The sequence below is a fragment of the Lacerta agilis genome, chromosome 4, assembly GCF_009819535.1.
Source record: "Lacerta agilis isolate rLacAgi1 chromosome 4, rLacAgi1.pri, whole genome shotgun sequence".
In the NCBI taxonomy this organism is placed as follows: Eukaryota; Metazoa; Chordata; class Lepidosauria; order Squamata; family Lacertidae; genus Lacerta; species Lacerta agilis.
Window position 1 is genome coordinate 22,792,067 of NC_046315.1, and position 25,573 is coordinate 22,817,639.

Below are 25,573 nucleotides of genomic sequence, written 5' to 3' on the forward strand. Positions count from 1 at the left end.
AGCTCAACAACAACAAATCCAAATGTGGATGAATTCTGATAATAGTCCTTTAGACAAAAAGTTTCCCATAGAGAGCAGTGTACACTGAGAGTTCATGACAGAAGTTGAGATATTCTGGTGGTGACTCAGATTAGATTTACTTAGGGTTGTCTAACCATCTTTTGTGAAAGCCTCTCCCTTGGTTAACTGCTTCTTTTCATCTTTTATCTTTGGATAGATGGTAAATATTAGCTCTTCAGTTTCTGACACCTCAGAGCAACGTTGCTCATTAAAATCTTACCTGAATTTTGTCCGACAACCTATGATACTTAGATCTCCAGGCGCAGAGTCTTCTCCTCCCATTTGCTTGGGTGGCCAAGTGCCTGTAAGTTTGGAAGCAAAACAGGACCACCCAAATATAAAGCCATTACTTCACACCTGCAGGCTATGGTGGAACTCAAGGAATGGTGTCTTTCTGCTCTCCCCAGTTCTTCAGAATAGATAACTATTGCTGTTTTACCTGTCCTTCCAATTTCTACCTTGTCTAATTTCCAAATCTTTTTACCATTGCATTATCCAGACTCCTGTGGTACACAGCTGCCTCCATATTAAAGATATCCAAAACCACATTTCATTTATACTTGCATGTGAACATGTATCTTACAGTGAATACACCTTCCCTTTCCTGCTGGGGCAGGACAGGAGTTTCATTCAGGCTGCAGCTTTCTCCTTTCTCAGCTGATTTGCTGCTCCTCTCCTCTCCTATGGGCTCAGGTGGAAGCTCACTAGAGAACTGAGAGATTTGGGGGAGGCAGAATGAGGAGGGGGCTGTTGCCTTGGTTCTCACAGGGAAAGACTTGTCATTCTCTGCCCAGCTTCCTTGCTGGAGCTTCTTCTGGGAAGATCACATTTGGTCCTTCATATTCTTGCCATATCCCCCCTTCTGCCGGCCCTTCGTGGCCTGGGATATTCTGGTAAGAGAGCAGCAAAGATTGAGTCAGTGAGGCTGACTCACTTAAAGGTTCTGCCTCTACTCCAGTTCTGTCACTGTTGGATTAATATATCTGAAAAGTCTGGGGGGGGCATGATACCCCCAAGTAAAATACTCAAATGCTTAAGAATACACAGGGTTTTATGTTTTCTTTTACTTTGTCACATGAAGCACTGAGAAGGGGCAGAATGTGGTTGCAGAGAGAAAGGAATGGGGTGGTTTGCCCCATCCCTGGGCGTGCCACCCCAGGCGCCCGAGTGGCTTCCTCCACCGCTGTCTCCAGTTGGTAGATGGCATGTTCCATGGTGGACCCTTGTCCCAGCAATGAAATGACTAGACCAAGCCCTGATAGAGAAGCCAGTAAAGTGGGGTAGGGGGAAGAGAGACAGGGCTGTTTGGGAGAGTGGGGGGTGAGGGAAGAAGAGGAAATAAACTTCATGTGTGTTTGTACTATTAACTCATGGCTATGGAATTCACTACAACAATTCACTCCCCCTTGTTTGATGGAGTCACTGTTAGCAGTACACTGTTAGCAATATACAGCTTGTATCTGTTGGTTCAAGAAAATACAGGTAAAAATTCCTGGTTACCAAGATCTTAAGTTTGGGGCAAGTACTCTTTGATGAGAGAACCCTTAGCAGAGATTTAAAATCACAAAATATGCAGCAAACTAAAGTGTGGAAATAAGGACTGTTAAAGACCTTTAAAATATGCCCTTGTGGGTTCCAAAACATCTCTCTACCCCCAGCATAGGAAAAGACCACAGGTTTGGTAAGTTAAGAATTAGTTTACTTACAACCTGTCTAAAGGTCAGATTCATGTCCCTCCCACTGTTTTTAGCAGGCTTCATTTTGGGAGTGGTTGATGAAATGTGAGTTCTTGAAGAGCCATCAAGGTGTCAGCCACTGTTTTTGTTTCCCTCCCTTAATACAGTGCCTCTTTCTTAGTGATATGGAGGTTGGGGAAGGAATGGCAGCCACTAGCCTGACAGAACTTCAAGAGCGCCAGTGAGTGTTTTCCTAAAACCCCAAAATAATGCCCACTCAAAATACATTGCCTTTAATGCCTTGTCAAATATGCCTGTGAAATTTGAGGGGCCATTTGAGTTAAGCCCTAGTTATAGCTCATTGCTTGCAGCAGTCTGAAGGCTTATAGATAATTTCTAAATAAATTATTATACTTTGTCCAATTCTCTATCCATTAAATTAGATACACATTAGATCATCTTGCTTGCTTTTAACATAGTAATCAAGAAACTGGTCTATTGTATGTGCTATTTAAAACGTATCTTCCATATCTTTGGCAAGTCTTTCAAAGGAACTATTTTGAAACAGTTACTGGATAACATTTTGTCCTTCAAAATTAGCTCTTTCAAACCATATGCTTTGCAACTCTAACTACAATATGCACATTTCAGAATATGCTTTTTAAAAAGAAAAAAATTACTTCATATAAAAATGCTATGTTTTTAGTTTATTTAGTATTTAAGGGAAGGATGTGGGAGAAGTGTCTGTTTCTAAAACTCTTGTTCCTGATATCACCCCTATCCACAACCATTTGCCAGAACAATATAAATGCAGATATCCCTTGCAGTTTGTTTATGGAATATATTTGCAGTAATGACATACTGGTGCTTATTATTATCAAAAAGGGACCACTTATGAACATTGTAGCCCACTCTTATGACTCTGAATAAGAATTTGATCTTAGTAAAAAAAAAAAATCAACTACAGGCATAACTTTAACCTCCCTAAAGCCAAATGAGAGAGTCTTTCAGCTACTTCCTAAAGGCAAAGCTAATCATTATGTCTAGCAGAGGGCTTTTGTAGAATTAGCTACTGCAAGAAAGACACCAGACTTGGCTGGTTTTGGCAATAGAAAATTACAAGGAGAGAAAGGGTTTCCCAAAGAAATGGGAAAGTGTGGGATACACTTGCACTCCCTTTTTAGAGTGAGGACAACTGGAGAACTCAGTGACATTGCAGGACCATATCTGGTTGACTACATAGCACTTGATGTAATCATGCTTACTGTATGACCCCATATCATTTGGTACCACACAGTGAATAAACCAATTCATTTTAAATTTGCACTGAAACAGTAGCTGCAAACTGCCACAAAAAATATGCAAGGTAAGGTAAGGCTTTATCATGAGCACTCTGAAATAGCAACATGGTGGACTCCCACATCAACCTGCCTATGCACGGAGGTTATCTTCAGAAGCCCTCCCCAGCCATCTGACTGGGGAGAAGGCCTTCTTGATAGTGGCACCTTGCTTAAATAATTCACTTCCCAGAGTGCTATAGGTAATGTATCATCCACATCAGTCAAATACCCTTTTTATTTTCTCAAGAATTTTAAATTAATGGTATATTTTATGTTGCTGTTTTTATTCAGTTTTACTTTACTATTTTATTAATGTCATTGATGCTATTTTATTGTATTTGTTATATCATTTATGTGAACCACCTTGGAAATATTGAAGGAAGGTGCACACATTCCTTAAATAAAGTAATTTGCACTCCAATTTTGCTAAATTAATTACTATAATATTCTAGCTGTTGTACATAGCACCAGATCCTCACTATGTTCTCTGTGTTTCTAATAAACATTGAAAACGTGTTAATATTGGTAGTTATTATTTGGGTTTTAAAAAATTGGATCCATGATGCCTTGTCTTTTTAGTGAAAAGCAGAGTTTTGAACTTTATTATAGAGATGAAACATGCATATTTCAAACAGTTTCAAATGGTTATTTACTTTCTTAGTTTAGCTACTATCATTTGATGTGCTTTTATTTTTCCTGTTTTGATGTAAGTGTCTAAGAACTTAGAGCTTCTGCATTTTCACATACCTAGCTTAATTAATAATGGACAGCTCAATAATTCCCATAAGCCTGTAATAATGTAGCAGTGGGAGACCATGGAGTCCTTTATCATTCAAATGCTTAGCCGTTTCTCAAATAAAGTAGATGAATAAGTATTGCTTATAGAAGTAAGGGAGATTATTAGTAGTGGAAGACACATTTGAACTTGCTGAAAGGATTGCTTTTGTCTCTAGAAAGTCTTATTCTCGGAAATAATTACACTGAGTCTTTGCTTCATCCTTGCAATCTCCCTTTATTCACGCTTCTAAATTTCTGAATAGTGTGTTCTTGCTTGTTAATCCCTACAGGAATGCGGCTTTGGATATGGTGAGGATGCCCAGTGCATGACATGCAGACCAAACAGATTCAAGGAGGACAGAGGCTTTCAGAAGTGCAAACCATGTTTGGACTGCGCTCTAATAAATCGATTTCAGAAAGCCAATTGTTCTGCTACCAGCAATGCTGTTTGTGGAGACTGCTTACCAGGGTGAGTTAAGGAATCATAAGGAAACTAGAAATAACTTGTCTGCAGGGTTAGTACAACACAGTTCAGATTTAGAAAGCCCTACAGTCTGAGAGCGGCAGCCCATATGGTTGATGCGTGCGCAGACTGTATACAGGATGCCGCACATGTGCACTCCATACGGACGTCGTGCGTGCATCACCGGGCGGTGCACCCTGCCCCTCAATGTCCCGCCCTGGGTGCTGGAGAGGGTTCCTCCACCACTGGCTATACTATAATAAGGACTTTTGCCAGGTTTGGTTTCAAAGAATCTCAGCATAGCATTGCTTTAAAAACATTAAATCATATACAGTGGTACCTTGGTTTGCATACGTTTTGGATTATAAACACGTCAAACCCAGAAGTGTGTATCCCAGTTTGCAACCTTTCTTGGATTACAACCCATTGTTTTTGGATTACAAAAAAAAAAAAATGGAGGCCCCGTTGGCGAAAGCGCACCTTGGGTTACAACCTGTTTTGGTTTACAAACAGACCTCCAGAATGGATTGTGGTTGTAAACCAAGGTACTACTGTAATGGTTGCTAAACAAGCAAACTTCAAACCATGAATTTATTAAGATGGTTGTTTAACAAACCATTTGCCATGAATCACGGTTCACAGCTTGTACACAACAGTTAGTCAAGATTCTTTGAATCGAAACTTGGTAGAAGTGCTCCTGCCAGCTGCATTGGAGGACAGATGGGAGAGTATGATAGCCTAGTGCTTCACATGGTCTTATAGAGGCTCACCCACATAACACAGCAAACCATTGTTTATTATTATGTACAGACTGTTGTCAGGTGGGGGGGGGGAATGGGCAGAAATTCCATACATAAGCTGTTTGGAATGTTGTACAGGTCCCCACACTCATCAGAACCTTTCTCAGAATGCTGCTCTTTGGTGATGTGGTGTTGGAAATTGACTGTTACTACTGTGAAACAAGTGGTGGTGGGGAAATAGCTAAAAGGAAAGCTGGTTTCATTGCTCCCTTCCCCCTCCCATTGAGAACTTTAATATCTGTCCTCAGTATTAATAGATGTTGGATTTTATCCTCTAACTTAGTCACTGATTTACTGCATGATCTCACTTATTTCCAGAGCTGTTCTCTAGGTACACTCTTCCCATATCTATGAAATATGTCTGTATGTCCTGCTATTAAAATTTTGTAGACAACATGAGGAATGTGTGATCTGTTCCTCTTTCTTTCAGATTCTATAGAAAAACCAAGCTTGGGGGCTTTCAGGATATGGAATGTGTTCCTTGTGGTGACCCTCCACCTCCTTATGAACCTCACTGTAAGTGCTCCTGACAGTAAATTAGTATGATCTTGAATTCAGGTTTGTTTGGGGTTTTTTGAACATGTACAGCTGAATTGAATTTGATAATTGAAACTGATATGTTGCCACAAATACCTCGCCTGGAAAAGCAAATGGCATATCACTAAAATAAAACTGCTTGACAACCCTAGCCTTTTAAAAGAGGCTGTCTACTCTAGCCTAGGCCCTGCTGATTTCCCAGTGCACTGTCCCAAGTCCTAACATGGGACAAACACTAGACAGCCCTTCACCGGGCAGAACTGCCGGTACTTGAGAGCCTTGTCCCTTGCAGAATGAGGTGCAAGCTTCAGCCACAAATGGATGAATAGTGTACAAGCATGTTAACCAGTAATTGTTTCTTTCAGAGTGGTTTCCCATCCCTTGTTCTTGTTGACCTTGGCTCCTCTTCAATTTTGAGCATAACAATCACAGATTTGAAGCTGAGCCTGCCAGTTGGGATAATCCTGGAGTTGTTTGTATGCCCCTGCTTCCTTGTGGTTTTAATGGATGCCTTCTCTTTATGGCAAGAGGAGGAATGAAATGGAGTACTGTGCAGAAGGGCATGGCTAACCAACAGGAACTGTGAATGGCTGTGTCCCACATGGCTAACATTTTGCTATGGGTCACATGTGTTATGTTTTAATATTGACATGAACCGACAGTGCCTGTGGTTCTGTTTAATATATCTGTAGTTCTGTTTAATAATAAGTTCTGGTATCAAACTATCTTTCTAGTATTTTGATGCCATTCATGGTGCAGTATTCAAATTTGTTTTTATTTGTACGAAGAACAGTATACATAGGTGCAATATAAATAATAAATAAAATAGTAATATGTGAATAAAATAATGCATTTTTCGTAAGAACATATAATGTTTTGCATAATGCTTCAAATTCATTCAAGTATTAAGCATACAGTTGTACATTACTAATTCTTTATCTCAAATAGATAAAAGTTGCAAATATGAAGGTTATGTGGCTATATAAATTAATCACAATGTGTATGCTTTGGCAAATTTTTGTTTGCTCTTGAATACAAGTTGAGGCTACACTTCCAGAGTTTAAGTCCCATAATATGGTGGGGCATTAATGAGGACTACAAAATGCTGGAAGCAGTTGATTATTACCCAGCTGGCTATAAATTTCAGGGCTAGCTTTCATCTTCACTCTCTCTGTAGACCTCTTTAAAACATGGTTTAAATATTTACCCATGGAAAACCTGCTTGTGAGTTGTTAAATGACCATCAGAAAATTGAAAGGATTTTCTAATGATCAAGTAAGGGGTGTAAAAGGCCAAGAGAACTGTTATCATTCTTAGGTAAACTTTATAGGGTAAACAAAAAATTCTGTGTCATATGATAATAGCAACTGAAGCCTATAAATTCATTTAAAATAGCAAGTCCAAATATTTGCATTTACTTACAGAGAAATTTGATTGTACAATGGCAGTGCAAGTTTTTAAGCAGAAACTAAAACACTAAATTAATGTACAATATATTCAATTATTTCTTTCTTGAGGAGAGGGAATAAGAAATAACTGTTAATAAAGGTAGGGAAGTGTACAAAAAACTTACATGAAATTTTACTCAGTTATCTTCTGGTGGGTTTTATTATTTATTTAAAACTTTTTAAAATCAGATGGAATTAATTACAACAAATAATAATCAAGCCCTTGATAAGTCTTGGCTCTCCAAGATTGGTTGCAGAATGTTAAAAAAATAGCAAATATTAAGCTCATTGAGAATGAGAGCTGAACAATTTCACTGGCAGTACCTATTTTGCATAGCTTCTTTTAGTCAAGATGTGGGCTAATCTTATTTTCACCACCAATTGTGCAAAGCTGTATAAAACATTTGCTCTTCCACAGTTTTGGATTGCTTCATATTTCAGTGTCTGGAATAAAAAAGCATAGATTTTCTGCTAGATTTTCTGACTAAACTATAGCAGTGTTTTGAACTTTAGGCCAGAATATGTTTTCCTAACACATGGCTCTTGCCAAAAACAGCAGCTGCATGTCTAGTTTCCTGACTCCCTGTAACTTCTAGTATAGTTTCCCTGTTTTCACGACATCAAGACATTGTGTGTTTCTCTATTCCATCGCTTTTGACTGCTGGTGATAAAGTTTTTTTATCTTAATGTGTTTGCAAGACATGCAGTTCCATAATACTATTTTTATATGAAGCAGTGATGTTTATTTTTCCCAGCATTTTGAATTCTGAGGTTGATATGTATCATCTTGTAAACAAATGTTTTGCCAGATATCAAGTATATATAGTGGTTTTAGTGAAGGTAAACTTGGCATGCAAGAGTTTTTAGAAAGCTGAAATAACAATATTAAGCAGTTTAATAGTTTGATGTTAGCTTCAGATCTTTTGCTTATTAGACTATGAAATAAGAATGTTAAACAAGTGAAATCAGTTTGATAACTTAGTTTAATACAAACACCCTATAAATGAATTTAACTACAGGTTTCCTCCGATTTCATCACACCCTTCTTTGTTACCTTACAGTGATTATATCTTTTATAAATGAAGGTCATTTGCAAAAGTATCATAAATACAATCAGTCGCAACTAAATTGAATTTTAAAAGCATGCCTTGTCATCACTAATGGTTTAATTATACATCATTAGTGTTTAGTTATGAGAGGAATAAATGTCACCTCAGATATTGCAATCATATTTGCCCTTTGTGTGATGTAATAGCTAGGGTTGCCATATTTCAAAAAGTGAAAATCTGGACACAAAAGTTGTTGAGCTTTGAGCTTTTTTTCTCCCCCCCCCCCAAGTTGACAACATATCTGTTGCCATTCATCCAGATTTTCTGATTTTTGCCTGGACACTGCTTCCGACTGCAGTAACCCTAGAGTTCTATGACTAGGATTAGGATTTGGGAGATCAAGTTTCTAATTCCTATTTCACCATATTTCAGTCTAACCTACTTCACAGAAATGTTGGGAGGATAAAATGGGGAGAGGGAAAACCTCTACAGCACCTTGGAGGAAAGGTGGAAAATAAATATTGCTTTATATCTGTAAGGTCCTTATGGTGGTTACTCACAAGTAACAAGGCAGAAACTCCGGCATGTCTTTTATCAGATTGATTGCGCAAAACTATTTACAGTGCAGAGCAAACAAGTTCATTACCATCTCAGTCACTTGCAGAATCCGGGAGTGGCCCCTTCTGTCTATGTCCCCAACATAAGAATTTCAGGACCCCGAGTCTCCTCCTCCCCTCCTTGCGTTTCACCCCTCTGCGCAATTGGGGCGCTGGAAATGTCATACCTCCCTCCTGGTCAACCAGACTAGATGAGACACTGGGGCTCTCCGCAGCATCTCCAAGCCCTTTCCCCACCAGGCTACCCATTTCCCTCTCCTCCCCACTAGAGGCATTGCTGCTTCCCACGCTGGAAGAGGTACTGCTGTCCAGGTGGCGTCGGGGGGGGGGGGGCTCTGTATTCTGACAGAGCCTCAGCCCCACTCCCACTGCCCGATGGCAGTTCCCTGACAATTTCAGTCTGATTAGAAGAGACTCTTTGCAGCATTTTATGTTGGTTACGCTGCTGTTCTGTCACATTCAGGTAGGATTGCATAGGTCTGTATTTAGTGAGATGCCTGAAATGGAGTAGCAGCAGTCTTATATTTGGGCTGCACTGAATTTTGGAAGAGTCCTATAAAGGGCCCATAGACTTTTCTTTTAATCAACAAATCAATCAATATGGCTTTTACTATGCTTTAAAAATAGTGCCAAACTAGGACTGAATTCTGTAACCCAACTTCAGAGGCCCTCTGCTTGACCAGCAACACTGATATACCTGTACATGGTACAGTTTCACTATTCATTCCAGTGTTGCCAAAATTTATATACGCTCATTCCCTAAGGCCTATCCTATGCTAGCCAAAACAGTGTGCACCTAGCTAACTTCAACTAGTTTTTCCACAACTTTACCACTTACTGGGGAAAAACCTTGGGTGGGTTGGTGGGTGGGTGGCAAAACAATATAGATTGTAAATAATGTCATTTGACAAAGGCATATGGAATCGTGGTTTATGGAAAGAACTTCACATAGATGTCATGAAATGTAAGCAACAGTGTGTGTGTGTGTGTGTGTGTGTGTGTGTCTGTGTGTGTGTGTCTGTGTGTCTGTGTGTCTGTGTGTCTGTCTGTCTGTGTGTCTGTCTGTCTGTCTGTCTGTCTGTCTGTCTGAAGGACAAACCTTCCAAGGCTCCCCTTGGTTTGGCTCAGGATTTTCCAGGTTTCCCAAAATAAAATTTGATTGCCTTGGAGAAGGTTTGCTCAGTCCCTGCCTGAGCCATGTGGCTCAAACATTCCCCCTTCCATCTCCCTACCTGGTGAATTTGCTGAGTGCAGGAGCAGCAAAGGAGGAAAAGGGTGGCATTTTTTCATCCCTCTCTTCTCATTTCCCTCAATCACTTGTCATCTAAGTGACAAAATGCAATGCACTAGAGGATCATGCTCCATCATGGCTTCCTCATGCTGTTAGCCAGATTGCAAGGTGGAATGGTGTGTGGTGCAAAGTAAAAAGTGTATTTCTTTCAAGGGCTCTTTAAAGTCAGTTGGATGGGCTTTTAAATGTTTATTTTTAGAGGGGTTTTTAAAATGTGAAACTGAATAAATAAATTGAACTAGCAATGCTGTGAATTGCGCCATGGTTCCTTCTGCTTACATAACATATCCTTTGTCACAGAGCTGTAGATTTTCCATGTTGCCTGTTCATGGATGATGCTCATTTATGTTGCATTTTTTCTCCAGCTTCCTTTTGGATCCATCTGATTGTACTATGGGGGTTAGGATGCAGGTTTGTGTTTGATTAGAATTCATTTTACTAATTGCAGGTAGTAGAGATTGAGATATTATATTTTAGGTGACATTCGTATTCCCTTTTACTTTCCCCTGTGACCTGCCAGTCACTGGTGGCTTTATATTTTTCTCAAGGAAATAAGGCACAATGAATGGCTAGTTTGTTCACTGTACACACCTCCCTTTCCTGCTAGCGTTTTCCTCAAAAGGTCTACAAAAGCCAAAGACACGTTCTATTGTCTCAGGGCTTAAATAGGTAAAAGGTATTCTTAGAGACTTCTGCATTAGCATTAATCCTTTTGTATCAAGAGTCAAGAAAGAAAGAAAAAGCAAAACTAATATTACCTGTAAAGGAAGGGAGGAAAATGAGTAGCTCAATGCATTAAAGAAATAGAGAAATAAGTAATCAGATGGACAGGGTACAAATAATAAATTGTTGTTGTACTTAATTGTGCACAATTAATAACAACAGCAGGAAGAGAATTTTCCATTTGTTTTTTCTTCCCTGTGTTTGTAGCTAGTTGCTTTCTCCATATCAGTCAGTACACACTTCAGAAGCTTGTAATGCCTAGATTATAGCTAGTTCATCTGCCTGGCCTCTCAGAGCTATCAGGCAGAAAGAGGTGTGAGAGAGCTTTAGGCAGAAATGAAATGTTTGCGTCTGTATAACAGAGACATGTTCAAAACATTGTATGAAGTTTTACTCATAGACCCATTGAAATTAATAAGCATGCCTAAATTAGGTTCGTTAATTTCAATGGGTCTGCTCTGAGTCAAACTAAATTGAATACCACCCATTCCTACTAGTTTCTTAATTCTATTTTCTTTTTTAAAAAATACATCCATGTTGATTTCAGCTGGACACACTTTGAAATAAATGTGCTGCCCAAGTCTTTTTGTCCCCATTACAGTGGTACCTCGTGTTAAGAACTTAATTCGTTCTGGAGGTCCGTTCTTAACTGAAACTGTTTGGAGAGCCAGTTTGGTGTAGTGGTTAAGAGCGGCAGACTCGCAATCTGGGGAACCGGGTTCGTGTCTGCACTCCTCCACATGCAGCTGCTGGGTGACCTTGGGCTAGTCACACTTCTCTGAAGTCTCTCAGCCCCACTCACCTCACAGAGTGTTTGTTGTGGGGAAGGAAGGGGAAGGAGAATGTTAGCCGCTTTGAGACTCCTTCGGGTAGTGAAAAGCGGGATATCAAATCCAAACTCTTCTTCTTCTTCTTAACCTGAAATACCACTTTAGCTAATGGGGCCTCCCACTGCCACCATGTGATTTCTGTTCTCATACTGTAGCAAAGTTATTAACCCGAGGTACTATTTCTGGGTTAGGGGAGTCTGTAACCTGAAGCGTCTGTAACCCGAGGTACCACTGTATTTCCACCAAACTCCCTTGTTAATAAGTAGCCATGTATGGAGGCTAAAAAGCACAAGTCAGTGCTTTTCTTTTGACAACCGACGTGCTTTATTTATCATGCATCATATTGAGTTGCCTCCCCCCCCCCTCAATTTTGTGTCTAGACTGCTCCATCCCTGGAGCTCAGATGTCCTCTGAAGCACCTCTAAGACAATCAGCTAACATATTTTTGCCACTCGTGCTTTTGGTTTACTGACTTGACTTCTTTCCCTCCAGCTTTTCTTAAAATTACCTTAAAAAGTGCTGCCTCAGTATTTTATTCTCTGACTAGGCCTCACCCTCCTGAGGAGACTCCAGATGACTGAAAACAGTGCACCCCAGGGATGCCCCATTACGTTTATCAAGCAGGATGCATAGCCTACTCATTGTTTTGCAAGTCAGCTCTGTACATGTTTATCCACACTACTTGTTTAATTTACCTTGATGGAGAAAAAAGAAAAGTAGTTTGTACAGTGGTACCTCGGGTTAAGAACTTAGTTCATTCTGGAGGTCGGTTCTTAATCTGAAACTGTTCTTAACCTGAGGTACCACTTTAGCTAATGGGGCCTCCCGCTGCCGCCACTGCACGATTTCTGTTCTCATACTGTAGCAAAGTTCTTAACCCAAGGTACTATTTCTGGGTTAGCAGAGTCTGTAACCTGAAGTTTCTGTAACCTGAAGCGTCTGTAACCCGAGGTACCACTGTATATCAAAGCATTAAAGATAGAATATATTCTTCCTGCTCAATCTGTAAAAAATGTGCCTTTTTCTGACGGGTATTTTGTGTGGTATTCAAATATCTTACAATGTACATTAAACTGGCTAATTTCCAATTTCTTTAGGAATGTTTAAATTGAAAACTGAACTCTTGTGTTTGAATATATTTCCATTGGCATATAAATTCAGTTATGCTAGAATTCCTGTTTATCCATATTAATTACTCAGATACATATATTGAGCCCAGAGGATACATACAGGCCACAACAAATCCCTGTCTTATTGCTCCTCTCTCATAAACCACTTACGGCTATTGTGGCCTCTCTCTGGGTGTGGGGTGTGATTAGTATGATTAGTGAAATCCTAACTGTGTCTACTCAGAAGTAAGTTCTTTCAAATTCAGTGAGGCTTACTCACAGGTATGTGGGTTAGTTTTGCAGCCTAAAATTGTGAGAATCCAATGAGTTTCAGTTGTCCAAAATCCTCCCATCCTACCTGTGAGTTTTGTTTTCAGACTTGCTGTCATACATATCATTTTTATTTCATGTTCTGGTTGCTGAAGTGGTGGAGGTACCTTATTTTGTTTTTGTGTGTTGACTTGTCATTTTTATTTTTATTATGGATATGGGCTTCAAAAGGGTAAGAAGCCTGGGCCTCTTTAGACCTCTGAAGGAGCCTAATTCTGTCTAAAAGGAGGTCTGTGCAGGTCTCTGATAACCCAGCTCAACTTTCTCCATTCTGCTCTAAGACCATAGAACCACACTCCTTCATCGTCAAACTGGAAGGAGATATGGGATGCGTACACAGTCCTTCCATTTCCTCTAATAGGCACATCTTGGTGCATATAGCAAGGGTAGAAACATGAGTTTTATAAACTAAAAGGATTATACCAATAGTCTGTAATGTTTTAACTTTATGATGTGGAAAGGGTGAAGAAGGTGTTAATTTGAAGTACAGGGATTGAGAATGTCAGTATTTCTCTTAACCAGCCTTCTGCACAAGTTAGTACTAGAAGCAACCTTTCATCTCTTGAGTCAATCCTATAATTAGCATCATTCTTTGCCAGAGGCTGTGTGAGTGTTTGTTTTAGGTATAATATGTCTGCAAGATATTTAACTTAATCATTACTTTTTATTTACAAAGAGCTAGCTGCTCAGTTATCAGATTTAAGTGAACTTGAAATTCCTCAGAGAAAATGGGATAATGATTGACCTATGCTGTGTGGATGCTCTTTGCGGTCAGCCTTGTATATTTATCAGTAGGCTGACCCTTAAGGTGACTTACAGTTTTCATGCTTTGAATTTAGAAAGCAGTACTGAAGGCTAAGTAGTGACTAATCTGCTAGATGCAGCTCATTGAACAACTAGATTGCATAGATCTTATCTACATACGTTCTGTTGGGTTTTATTTCTGAATTTACTGTATTGTCCATCTCAATAAAGGAGCATAATTTTTCAGTGGCATTTCATTTTTGTTTGCCTGAAAACCAGAAATATTATTTTGCTCAAGCTGTACATTTCAAATTGTTTAGCTCCTGAAGTCTTTACTTCCAGAAGTTGTTGGACAAGGTAAAACCTTACTGGCTTCACATGCATAGAATAAATGTGGCACCAACCCTTAGGAGCTAGTTTAGCAATCTGTTGTATTCATGTTTAGCTGCTAGTATGCTGCCAGGTGTGCAGCAAGTCAGTAGAATCCAAAGTAAACTTTCAGCACTTCACTTGGGAGCATGCAGCAGCTTGTTCTGCCTCAGGAGCCCAGTGCGTTGGCTAGTCCTGGAACAAACATGCAGATCCTTGAAGAAGAACAAGTTTTCTAGGTGCTTTAAGGCAGGTGCAGAAGGCCTCAACTTGGAGCGTGGAGACTAGCAGACAGTGAGAAACATCAAACAGTATGCTGTAAGCCTGCAGAGAGGCAACACAGCAGGGAAGTAGCGGTTGTACTAACTTCTATAGGATATTGTTCAGTGTCTGAGGGGCCAGCAGGATTACACCCATGACTCTAATTTTTTTTGTGTTAAGTTATTCAATATTCATCTGTGTTCATTCTATTTATTCATATAAAATGATCAGTGCTTTTTGCCCTCTACTTTTAGGGACTCTGATTTAAGAAAATGGGGGGGGGGAGATACTATCTGCTTATAAGACAAACCCAGATTTTGAACATTATTTTAGAGAAAAAAAATAGTCTTATACGTGGAAAAGTATTATATATATATATATATATATATATATATATATATATATATATGCACAGTGTGTGTGTGTATAGTTTCAGGGTTTACAAACACACAATACATTCTTATTTTCTTATGAATATTCTTACAATTCCCTTTATTAATGAAAAACATTTTAAAAATTAATTTAGAAATAAGACTTCTAAGTGAACATAGTAGACAGTGGAAATCATAGTCTGATGTAATAAGCAGTTGGATGTGTTCTTTGAATGGCTTTGTGTGTAGGCTAAAGTTATGAATACTGGAAAGTACATGGTCACAAAGGAGGGGAGGGGAGATAAAGAGAAAATAAGATAAATTAAGGATTTGTGTGTGTTTTATTTCTAATCCAATATATGAATACAGTGGTGCCCCGCTAGACGAAAAACTCGCTAGACAAAAGGCATTCGCTAGCGGAAGGCTGCCCACAAGACGAAAAAGTCAATGGGGCTGCCTTGCAAGACGAATTTTTTTTTTCTGTTGCGAAAACCGCTTTCTGCCTTGGTGCTTCGCTAGATGAAAAAATCGCTAGACGAAGACACTCGCAGAACGAATTATTTTCATCTAGCGTGGCACCACTGTACTGTATTTTTTAAAAAATAGCTAGGGAAATGTCAACGGTTCTGTATATTGGCAGTTGCTTATATTATACAGCTGGGATTACTTAGTATAACCACAAATATTGCTCAGGTTTTTTTGTTTAAAGAACACCCTGCATTTGAGTTTACATCGAGATTGCAAAAACGTTATTGGCTTGCAGAATAAATAATTTTTATTTGAAATAATCCAAGAAACAGTCTGAAAATATTTATTACTAATATTATGTATATACCTGTACAAAGAAAAATAACATGTTTCCCATCAATAATAAATCTATCTCACTACAGCCACAATTTCACTTAGTTTCATTTCTATAATGAAATAACAATTCATATATTTGCTTAAAAAGAAAAGCTTTCCAGTGTTCCATTGGTCATATTTTTTCTGTTCCCTTTATGAACCTAAATAATATTGAAACATACCACTTTTCTTATTGACTCAAATTGATAAACCATTCATAACAAATTATATCTTAAAGTTCAAGAATCAGGCATGGACCACAATACAAAAGAAATAATCTATAAAGTTTTCATTATTGGGTATAAAAGGGCAAAGATGAGTATACATCTCACATGAGCATACTGTACTTTTCCGTCTGTAAAACACCCCCATGGATAAGACACCCCCTATTTGGGGGGACTCAAATTGCTTTTCTTAGGGTAGGGGGATTGCCGAAAATCGCTCACCCACACGCGTCACAAAATCCGCCTCAAGTCTGTCCCCTTGCCGGCAAAAGCTGCCGATCGCACGACCAATTGCTGCAGCGTCAGCCAATCAAGCCATTGATGCAGCAACCAATAACATGCACAATAACAGCCACAGCAGCAACCAATCAAATTTCCACTCTATTCACTACCCATGTATAAGATGACTCCATTTTTTTTAGCTTGATTTTTTAAGGGAAAAAACATAGTTTTATACACAGAAAAGTACGGTATGTACTCAGGCTATGGTAATACCATGCTCTAAGGGCTCCTCCATGAATCCCCTTGACTAAAGCTGTGCTTTCTTTCCTTTTTTTAAAGATACATTTACTAAACATGCACTTGTAATAAATTGAAATAATCATAACTGTCTTCCGAGTTATACCCCAGTCTAAACTACTTGTCCCTTGTCAGTGTATTTTATCATCCCTTTCGTGTTGGAGTAGCATTGGCTTGGATCCATAGTTGCACTTCCACTCACGGAATAATTCTTTCCCTGAGTGGAAGGAGCACCTATTTGATCCAGCTGTCTGTTGGATCCAGTCCAGCACTTTTTTGCTTTTATTTTTTGCACTGATAAAGCTCATCCCAGTCTACTGAAACTAATGAAATCATTCCGTTAGTTTCAGTGCAACTGAAGTGTCCTGAGTTCTGGTACACTGGTTTATGGAGGCTGTAAACTTTGTAGTTACAGCTAGAAGGTTATGAAGAAAGAAGGAATTGGGAAGTATATGTGTTAAAAACCTTTTAAAAGTATGAACAGAGCAAGATGAATTATGTACTAAGGACTCATGAATCATCCCTTTTAACATATCCGTACAATATAAGTGTGGGCAACTTGGATGGAACTTTTGATCCAGACATGCTCTGTTATTAACTTGAGCCGCCTTTCACATTCTGCAGTTGTCTGGTTACTTCCTTTTCTTTCCTGCCCTTTCCATGTACCCCGGTCATTCCTTCACCCTTATTTTCCCCAAACATATACTTTTATTCTTCTTTTGCCGCCAGGTTACACAGGGAATGTAGGAGCTCATAATAGAGGTCATCACATGAAAATGACTCCTCACTTCAATTCACTACATTTTGTAGGCTTGGAATAACAGCTTGTTTTTTTACATGTAAGAGTTTTATAGTTATTTTACCATATTTTGGCAGTGCTTGGTCTCCTAACTAGCCATTATGACTACAAAGATCATTTTTCAGGAAATTATAGACTTTCAGTCTTGTCCAGGCATGCTTGTGGGAACAGGCAGAGTTTACATGTTTTCAGAAGCTAATACATTTGGGTTGCTTTCTTCTGATCTTTTGTCTCATGAAATCTTTGTTGTTTTTTGCCTGTGAAGTTGCTGTACTGATGTGGGCTTCTGTAAACACTGCAATTCATGGTGTTGAACTGTCAGTTGCAAGAAATAAGCCTCCTCCTCATGTCTTTTGCTGCAATGAGTGAACCCATTTGTGCTGGAAACAGATTATAGCTTGCTTCCAGAGAACCGAAGGCAGTCTGAAAGAGGAACCAATGGTTGTTGTGTGCACAGTCATCCTAGTTTGCCACTGGTGAACAGGTTTTGCATATTTTATAGAAACCTCGGTGAACAGCGGTAATAATAGCTAGCCTTCAATCATCCATCATTCACAATGAATACATGTACAGGGTGGCATTATGGCAATAGGATCTGCCCTTGACCAATATTCATTATAACATGTATAGAGACCAACTGTACATACGAAGAAGTGGTATGTACATCTAAATATGAAAATGTGTAGGTTGGACTTGACACTGCACCTCTACACACATTATAGACTCTGTCAAATGTCTGGTGAAGGCTAATGAACAAAAGAAAAATGTTTTTAATCTATTCGCAAAAATGTTGTATCCAACTAAGTTCTCAGAGGAGACATAACTGAAATTAATGGACCTAACCTAGTCACATTTGTTAATTTCAGTGGATCTACATCTACCCAAAGTATTTATATACCACCTTACACCAGCAAGACACTGTACAAATTACAATGAATGCATAAATGAACAGAAAATGAACAATACATTAATATCCCAATAATAATAAAATGCAGCCCTAAGCCAAGAGCACCATTAATTAATTATTGACATGAAATGCCAGAAAGGCTTGAGTTCAGAGGTACATTTTTAACAAGTGCCAAAATATCTTCCCTTGCGCTTGTCAGAACTCCAAAGTCAAGTGATTCAATACAAAGCAGGCCAGCACAGAGAAGGCCCCTGCCCTAATTGCTGCCAGTCAAGATTAGCACAATAAGAAGGTCTCTACAGCAAAGCACAATGCTCTGACAGGACAGTATGAAGCAAGGCACTCCTGCAGGCATCCTGAAGAAGAACGCTCATCTGGCTTGGTTTCCCCAGCCATTTGATTCCAAGTTGTTCAAGACTTTATAGCTTTAAACCAAAATGTGAACTTGATCAGGTAGCTTATTGGGAGCCAATACAGGTCCTTTAGGAGCAGTTCAATGTGTGTTTGATAGAACACCTCCAAGTAACCTTGCAGCATTCTGAACCAACTTCAGTTTATGGACCCAGCTCTGAGGAAGCCCCATATAGAATACTTTAAGGTAGTCCTGTCCAGCGATTACTAATGCATCAGGCTAGATTATTGAAGAAGAAGAAGAAGAAGAAGAAGAACAACAACAACAACAACAACAATTTATTTATACCCCGCCAATCTGGCTGGGTTTCCCCAGCCACTCTGGGTGGCTCCCAACAAAATATTAAAATACAATAGTGCGTCAAACATTAAAAGCTTCCCTAAACAGGGCTGCCTTCAGATGTCTTCTAAAAGTCTGGTAGTTGTTTTTCTCTTTGACATTTGGTGGGAGGGCTGGTGCCACTACCGAGAAGCCCTCTGCCTGGTTCCCTGTAACTTGGCTTCTCGCAGCAAGGGAACTGCCAGAAGGCCCTCGGTGCTGGACCTCAGTGTTTGGGCGGAACGATGGGGGTGGAGACGCTCCGTTACTTTGGCTTCCAGGAACAAATAAGAATTTAAAACTCTCAAGCTGTGTACCTGTGTAATCTAAAACATGCACATTACCCAACCCCAGACCTGGAAACCACCCACCACAGGAGCTCAGTCTAGCCAGGATTCATTTTCAACTTACTGACCCTCACTCAACCCATTACTGTAAACCAGTACACAGTCTATAACAGACCAATAAAGTTGGGTATCATCATTACAGAGACAAACAATTTTGCCTTTGAAAGTGCATTCATGCCTCTGAGGGCTGTAACGTCTCATGTACTAAATCAATGTCCATTGCTTTATACCTGGAAAAGCTCTGTTGGACTACTTAACAATGCAAAGGAAGCTAAAAAGTAGACCTTTTCAGTCTGCAGTAGCATGCAATGATTGTGTGTGCGTGTGCGTGCTCTAGCACACATTCAGTCATCTTCGCAGCAAGTCCTTTGCTATTTATACTCAAGCCATCTTTTAGTCTGATTCATTGCCTGCAGCTCTCCTGTATACTAGTTTATCTATTATGAGAGAGAATGCTTTTTCAAGCTACGGTACTTTCACTGATCTCTTAAAAAACACTATTTGGTGTTTTAATATTGTAACATTTTAATTAACAACAAGAAGAAGACGAGTTCACGTTTGCAGAATGGAGCTTTCCAGCTCCTTCCCTTTGCAGCCCCTTGCATGCCCTGAAAATCTGATGCTGGGGCTTGAAAGGTCCTTGGGAATGGTATGGGATGCAGGAAGATTGTTGTCCCTCCCTTACATGAATTGAGGAACAACTTCAGATCCAAGCTCTGTTCCCAGCTTTAAACATTTTTAGCCCGTGTCGTTTGTGGCATGCTGAAAATAATAATCCCCTTTATTTCTGGCCACTCCCTGAATGGCCCAGATCATTAGTATTAAAAGTTGGCAAAAGGTCCTTGGATGAATTCCTTCTGAGGACATTGATCTACATTTGCAGCTTAAGACAAAATGACTCTTGGAACATCCCAAGTATTTTAATAAGTTTCCTTAGCATGGAAAATATGTATGTTACACTCATCAGCTGTGTGGCTTTTGAATCCTTCTAGTTGTTAAGTATCTGTGCATACAGGCTTCCACACTTTCAAAGCAAATACATTTTTTGTCTTGGATTCTTTTTCTGAACTTTTCTGTGCTGTTTCCTCTTCGGGGTTAACTTTGTGGCAAAATATCTGAACATTTTAAAAATGAAACTTAATTTAAGTTTTAATAAATGATGATTTGTGATAAAGAAAACCTGTGGGAAACATACTGTGGCGGACTCTACTTAATATGCTAGATGTAGAAAACCTTTAGCAGATAAACTGTTCTAATTGCTGAAATATTTTATTTTTCATTTATAACCATTAATTACTTAATCCAAACCAGGGATGCAATCAGTAACCTGATCCTGGAAAATCTGTGCAAACAATAAGGCTTGTAGTCTTGGATGTAGCAGCAGGCTATGGTTTGATCAACCCAAGAAGTTACCTTTTTTTAAGCTAAGCACATGATAGGAAGGAGAGCAGGGTTCATACTTGATACATCTGAACCATCACTAAATACTCTTCAGTTCTATGATGGTGTAAATTGGGCAAAGCTGCTAGGAGGCTTTGTCTGCTACAGTGTTGCTGTGAAAACATGTTTAAAAAATTTTATTACATCAGAAAAGTAGAGAAGAAAGCAAATATATACTGTATTTTCAGTTCTGCTCACTCAATAGAATTTGTGCTCAAAGGTTTGTGTCCATTGTGTTTGATATTTAAGCAGTTGCTTTGTGGCTTGGCTGATTCTTCATTTATATTGCTTAATCAGTGGATAGATTCTATGACATGAACTTTCATATAAGTTGGTTCCACAATAGAACATGCAATTCTTATACCACTATAGAACTGTATTCCTCATAACATTGTTGTTATTACCCGTCTATTATTATTACCCATCCTTCACCAGAAAGTCCCAGGGAAGGGTTACAGCAATATATAAAATACAGCATTAAAAACAGTTTAAAATAAATTACAGTCACAAGTAGTTTGAGTCTAGTTCTAAAAAGTATCAAAGGCCAGAGTAAAGAGGTGTGTCTAAAGCATATGACAAAAACTGTACAATGAAAGTACACCTCTTTGAGAAGGGAATTACACAACTTAGCTGCCAGAAAGAATGCCTTCTCCTGGGTCCCCACACCCCAGACCTCTGAGAGCAGTGGAACTACCAAGAGGGTCCTACTCTGGTGAATCTTAAGACCTAAGAGAGTCTTTAGGGAAAGAGGTAGGCTTTCAGATATTTGGGGACCTAAGCAATTTTGGGCTTTGCACTGGCAGCCAGTGCAGCTGTTATAAAACAGGGGTCATATGAGTTCTAAATACAACCCAAATCAGTAATTGGACCACTTGAATTTCTGAAGTAACAAGGTTAAATCCAGGAGCACCCACAAGCTGTTTAGAAAACAGTTATGCCAAAACAACTTATGTCTGGCATTACATTTATGAATAAGCTGTATTAAATATGTTCATGTTATATTTGTTGTTGAGGATGTTGTTCCTCTAAGCACTAAGTGCTTCTTGGATGTTCCTTGCATCTGATTTCATATAGCTAAAAAATATATGTACTTATCTTTATTTAGGCACTACAAAAGTGAATCTGGTGAAAATTCCATCAACTGCTTCCAGTCCACGAGATACTGCTTTAGCTGCTGTGATATGCAGCGCACTGGCAACTGTACTGTTAGCGCTCCTCATCCTTTGTGTTATCTATTGTAAAAGGCAATTCATGGAAAAGAAGCCAAGCTGTAAGTTTTCCATATTATGTGTTTAACAATGTTGCCTTTGTTTTCTTTGCCTTTAAAACCAATCATTTTTTCACCTGAATTGTCATAATGAGCTTCTTGTTATACTTTGGAGCTGATTCCCAAAGCATTTTCTTCACCTTGAGTGATTACATCATAGACAATAATTGATTGAAAGGTCGTTATGTGAATCTGATGAACATACGCCCAACCACCGCATGTCTAGATGCTTGTTAGTCTTGCCTGGCATATGGTGAACCCATTCACAAGACTACACAAACATGCATCAAAAAATGACCCAAACCAAAATCATGTGTGAAAAATGTTCTTTAAATTAGCAATGAGCCAAATAGCAGCAGGTGGACCATAATTTCCTATCAGACAACCAAAAGTAATCCATGCCTGGATTTTTCTTATAGGGAGAAAAGCAGACAAAGAACAATTCTTATTCAGCAACTTTTGATTGCTTTCAGCTCTACACTAGAATTGGGGTCTACCCTGTACTTCTGGTTGGAAAGAACTTCAGCCTTCTTCCTCTGCAAATGGTTTCTATTACACTTCTGCCATACTAGGACTGAGTACATGCTATACCTTTAAAGCACACTCAAAGCACATTTCCCCCTCAAAGAATTCTGGTTTAAGACTGTTAAGAGTTGCTGTGAATTGTAATTCTGTGAGAGGTAATGTATAATACCCAGAATTCTTTGAGGAGCAAAATGTGCTTTGAATGTGCTTTAAAGGTATAGTGCATACTCAGCCTAGATAGTTGCTTCACAATGCTTTAGAATCTTAACTGTGGACTCAAAAGCAGAGAGATCTGAATGATTCATAATGAAGTGCTTCATCGCTGAATAAATTTTGTACTTGAATGTGAAAATATGCTGGTTATGATTAGAAAACACTGTAAACAAAACCAAGACAGTTTAACCATTTCAAATGTCTTTTCTATTCTTAAGGGTCTGTGAGATCACAGGATATTCACTATGAAGGCTCTGAGCTTTCATGTTTTGACAGACCACAACTTAATGTGTATGCTCATAGAACATGCTGCCAGTGTCAGCGGGACCCATCACAGATATGTCGTAAGTACATTCATTTTGGGGGAGGTTTATGGGGAAAGGACTAGTGCAAGCAGCAGGGACAAAAGAGATAAAGAGAAAACTTAAATGATCAAATTCTGAAATTTTCATAGGAGTTTGAATCTCTCTAACCAAACATTGCTGCATGGATCTCAATATTCTAACATAACAAAAACAATTGGCATTATACTTCTGAGTACAGTTCACTGTGTAGATCCTCAGGAGCATATTTTTACCTGCCTTACATCTTAAGCTTTCCTAGCAGTCACATTCTATATGAATATAGGGAATGGAAAAAAGAAAAATATTAACACATTTCTTCTGAGGGTAGTGGAGAATGCTGTAATTTCAAAAGGTATCTGGCAAAGAAATCATAATAAAATTGTAGCACATAATAGTGCTACATAAGTTACTGGCAAGCACTTTAACAGACTGTGCATTAGATTTTCTTCTAGCAGTTAAGGATTGGAATTCAGCTTCTCTTTATTAAAGAAGAAATTGGGTCTCTGGTGTCTGATTAAAATGAAACTGAAAGTTTGCCATGTTGAGACAGCTGCTACATTATATGCTACAAGTGGAACCTGCAGCAAAATATTGTAGTGTGTGGTTCTCCTGCACAGGTTTCCAGTTACTCCATTATTTCCTCCTGTTCCCTGATTTTCAGTCCTCCCACACCAACATTTAGGCAACATTCCATGCCCATCAAACGTGCTTAGTCCTCATTGGACTGTTGTTATTGCTTTGCCAGTGGCGGGGCAAGGGAGTTTCTGTACTTCTGTAAACTTATATGATATACTACATAATTTTGTTCAGGGGTTTCTGGTTAGTGCTGTCACTTTAGCTATGACCTGGCTATAGATATGCTTTACAATCATATTCCCTAAGTGTGGCTACAGAGAACCTTTAAATAATTGTGTACATGGCTCATGTGGTCTTTCATCTAGAAATGGCTAGGTGTCATCCTTCATGGTTGTAGATAGAATAACACTTTTAAACAGGAAATCCAATATGAAATTTTAAAATGTTAAGATATTACTTTTAAGCGCACATAGGGCTGTAACTGGCATCAAAGACCTACACATTTTCAGGGGCAGTTGTGAGCTTTAACTTGTCATAGGTGACCAATTTTATGTAACTCATGCTAACAGTATCCTGCTTCCCCCCCCCCCCACAAAAAGTGTATAGTTGTTATAAGCAGTGGCTCTGCTTGTGCATATGAATATTGTTGCACATTGTGTTCCAACACATGTTCCCAGAAGATCTTACATCTGTTAAGATACAAGTTTTATTTATTTTTAGGACCAGTGCATTTGATTCCATCCCTGTGCTGTGATGAGACATGTAGCCTGGAACACAGCTGCTATAGCTGCCCTTTTCACTCTCGGAATACACTTCATGAAAGGTAATTCAGGACCTTTCTTTGTGTCCGCTGCTAACTATTCTGTTCTTATATCCTGTAACAAATATTAAAGGAACTAAAAGAGTGAAGTGAGAAACTTTGAATTGACAAGTGTTTGCTGCCAGCTATGTGGAAAATTCATATTCATGGCAATATCAATATTACTTTTGCTCACTAAATTAAAACTGGTTGTGGGCCACTTTCTGTGGTGTGAATGCTAGCAAGTTAAAAGAAGTTAATTATATGTTTCTGGGTGGGTATCCATATACCCCTTGGAAGACCTTGAGGTGATTTCTTAGTACTTGATCCATAAAGTACTATGCATACTCATTCTAACAGGCACCTTGCTTGAAAAAATGTTATTGCCGGTAACTGAAGTTCTAAGAGTGTTTCCAAACAATAATTTTCAGAATTGCTTGCTGCAGACATCTTATCTCAATGTAGCACTTCTGTTACAAGTATATTGCATATTTGCACCACTAAAGCTACATGATTTTGTCATGTGAGAAAATACAAATCTCTTGCTCACCTTGGTTTGCAGGCATTTGCAGCTGAGAGTGCTGTTTGAAACATGGTTGCATATCACAGATTCTGCCATATTTGAGCAAAATATTGTTGGGCCCCACCTGCCTTTCTTCCCCCTACCCACACTTCTGTGGAGCACACCTTCCTCCATTACATGCAACTGGGTGCAGGCCTCCCCTCCCCCTGTTCGCAATACATTTCTGCCTGCCTCGCCTGCCCCCCACCCCTACTCACCTGCTTGCCTCTCCTCCGGGCCTGCCTCTCTTACCGTCTTGCCTACCTGTCTCTCCCCAGCTGTCCTGGTTCAGACATGGAAATGGCACCAAAAGTCAGGAGGAAAGCTGGAAAAAGAGGGTGACGCTTGGTGGCTGCCTAAGGGAGAGAGGGAGGTGCCAACTTGCTGAAAATATTGGAGGGGGCAGCCCCCCCCCCCCTAGATTGGGGGAGCTGAAGGGATCAAGATCCCATAGAGTTGACACCTGTGAATCACGAGTAACATAAGAACACTATAAAAAATTCCTTCCCAGTAGCACATTAGAGACCAGCTAAGTTTGTTATTGGTATGAGCATTCGTGTGCATGTACACTTCTTCAGGTGTACTGTATATTCTGGCGTATAAGACTACTTTTTAATGCAGGAAAATCTTCTCAAAAGTCGGGGGTCGTCTTATACGCCGGGTGGAGAATCTGTGGTCGAGTA

General features: G+C 39.2%; 1 protein-coding gene across 8 annotated transcripts in view; it reads left to right on the forward strand.

The window, feature by feature from the left end:
- TNFRSF19 (TNF receptor superfamily member 19) overlaps window positions 1-25,573 on the forward strand; it is a 48,141-nt gene that overhangs the window by 20,381 nt on the left and 2,187 nt on the right. For 7 of the 8 annotated variants that reach the window (XM_033146325.1, XM_033146328.1, XM_033146330.1 and 4 more), the window contains 5 exons: window positions 4,144-4,322; window positions 5,547-5,632; window positions 21,710-21,874; window positions 22,828-22,953; window positions 24,250-24,352. In XM_033146325.1, coding sequence (XP_033002216.1) covers window positions 4,144-4,322; window positions 5,547-5,632; window positions 21,710-21,874; window positions 22,828-22,953; window positions 24,250-24,352 — 659 coding nt within the window. Of the gene's footprint in view, window positions 1-1,888; window positions 1,978-4,143; window positions 4,323-5,546; window positions 5,633-21,709; window positions 21,875-22,827; window positions 22,954-24,249; window positions 24,353-25,573 lie in introns of those variants that run through there. The other variant, XM_033146333.1, reaches the window with a different exon arrangement.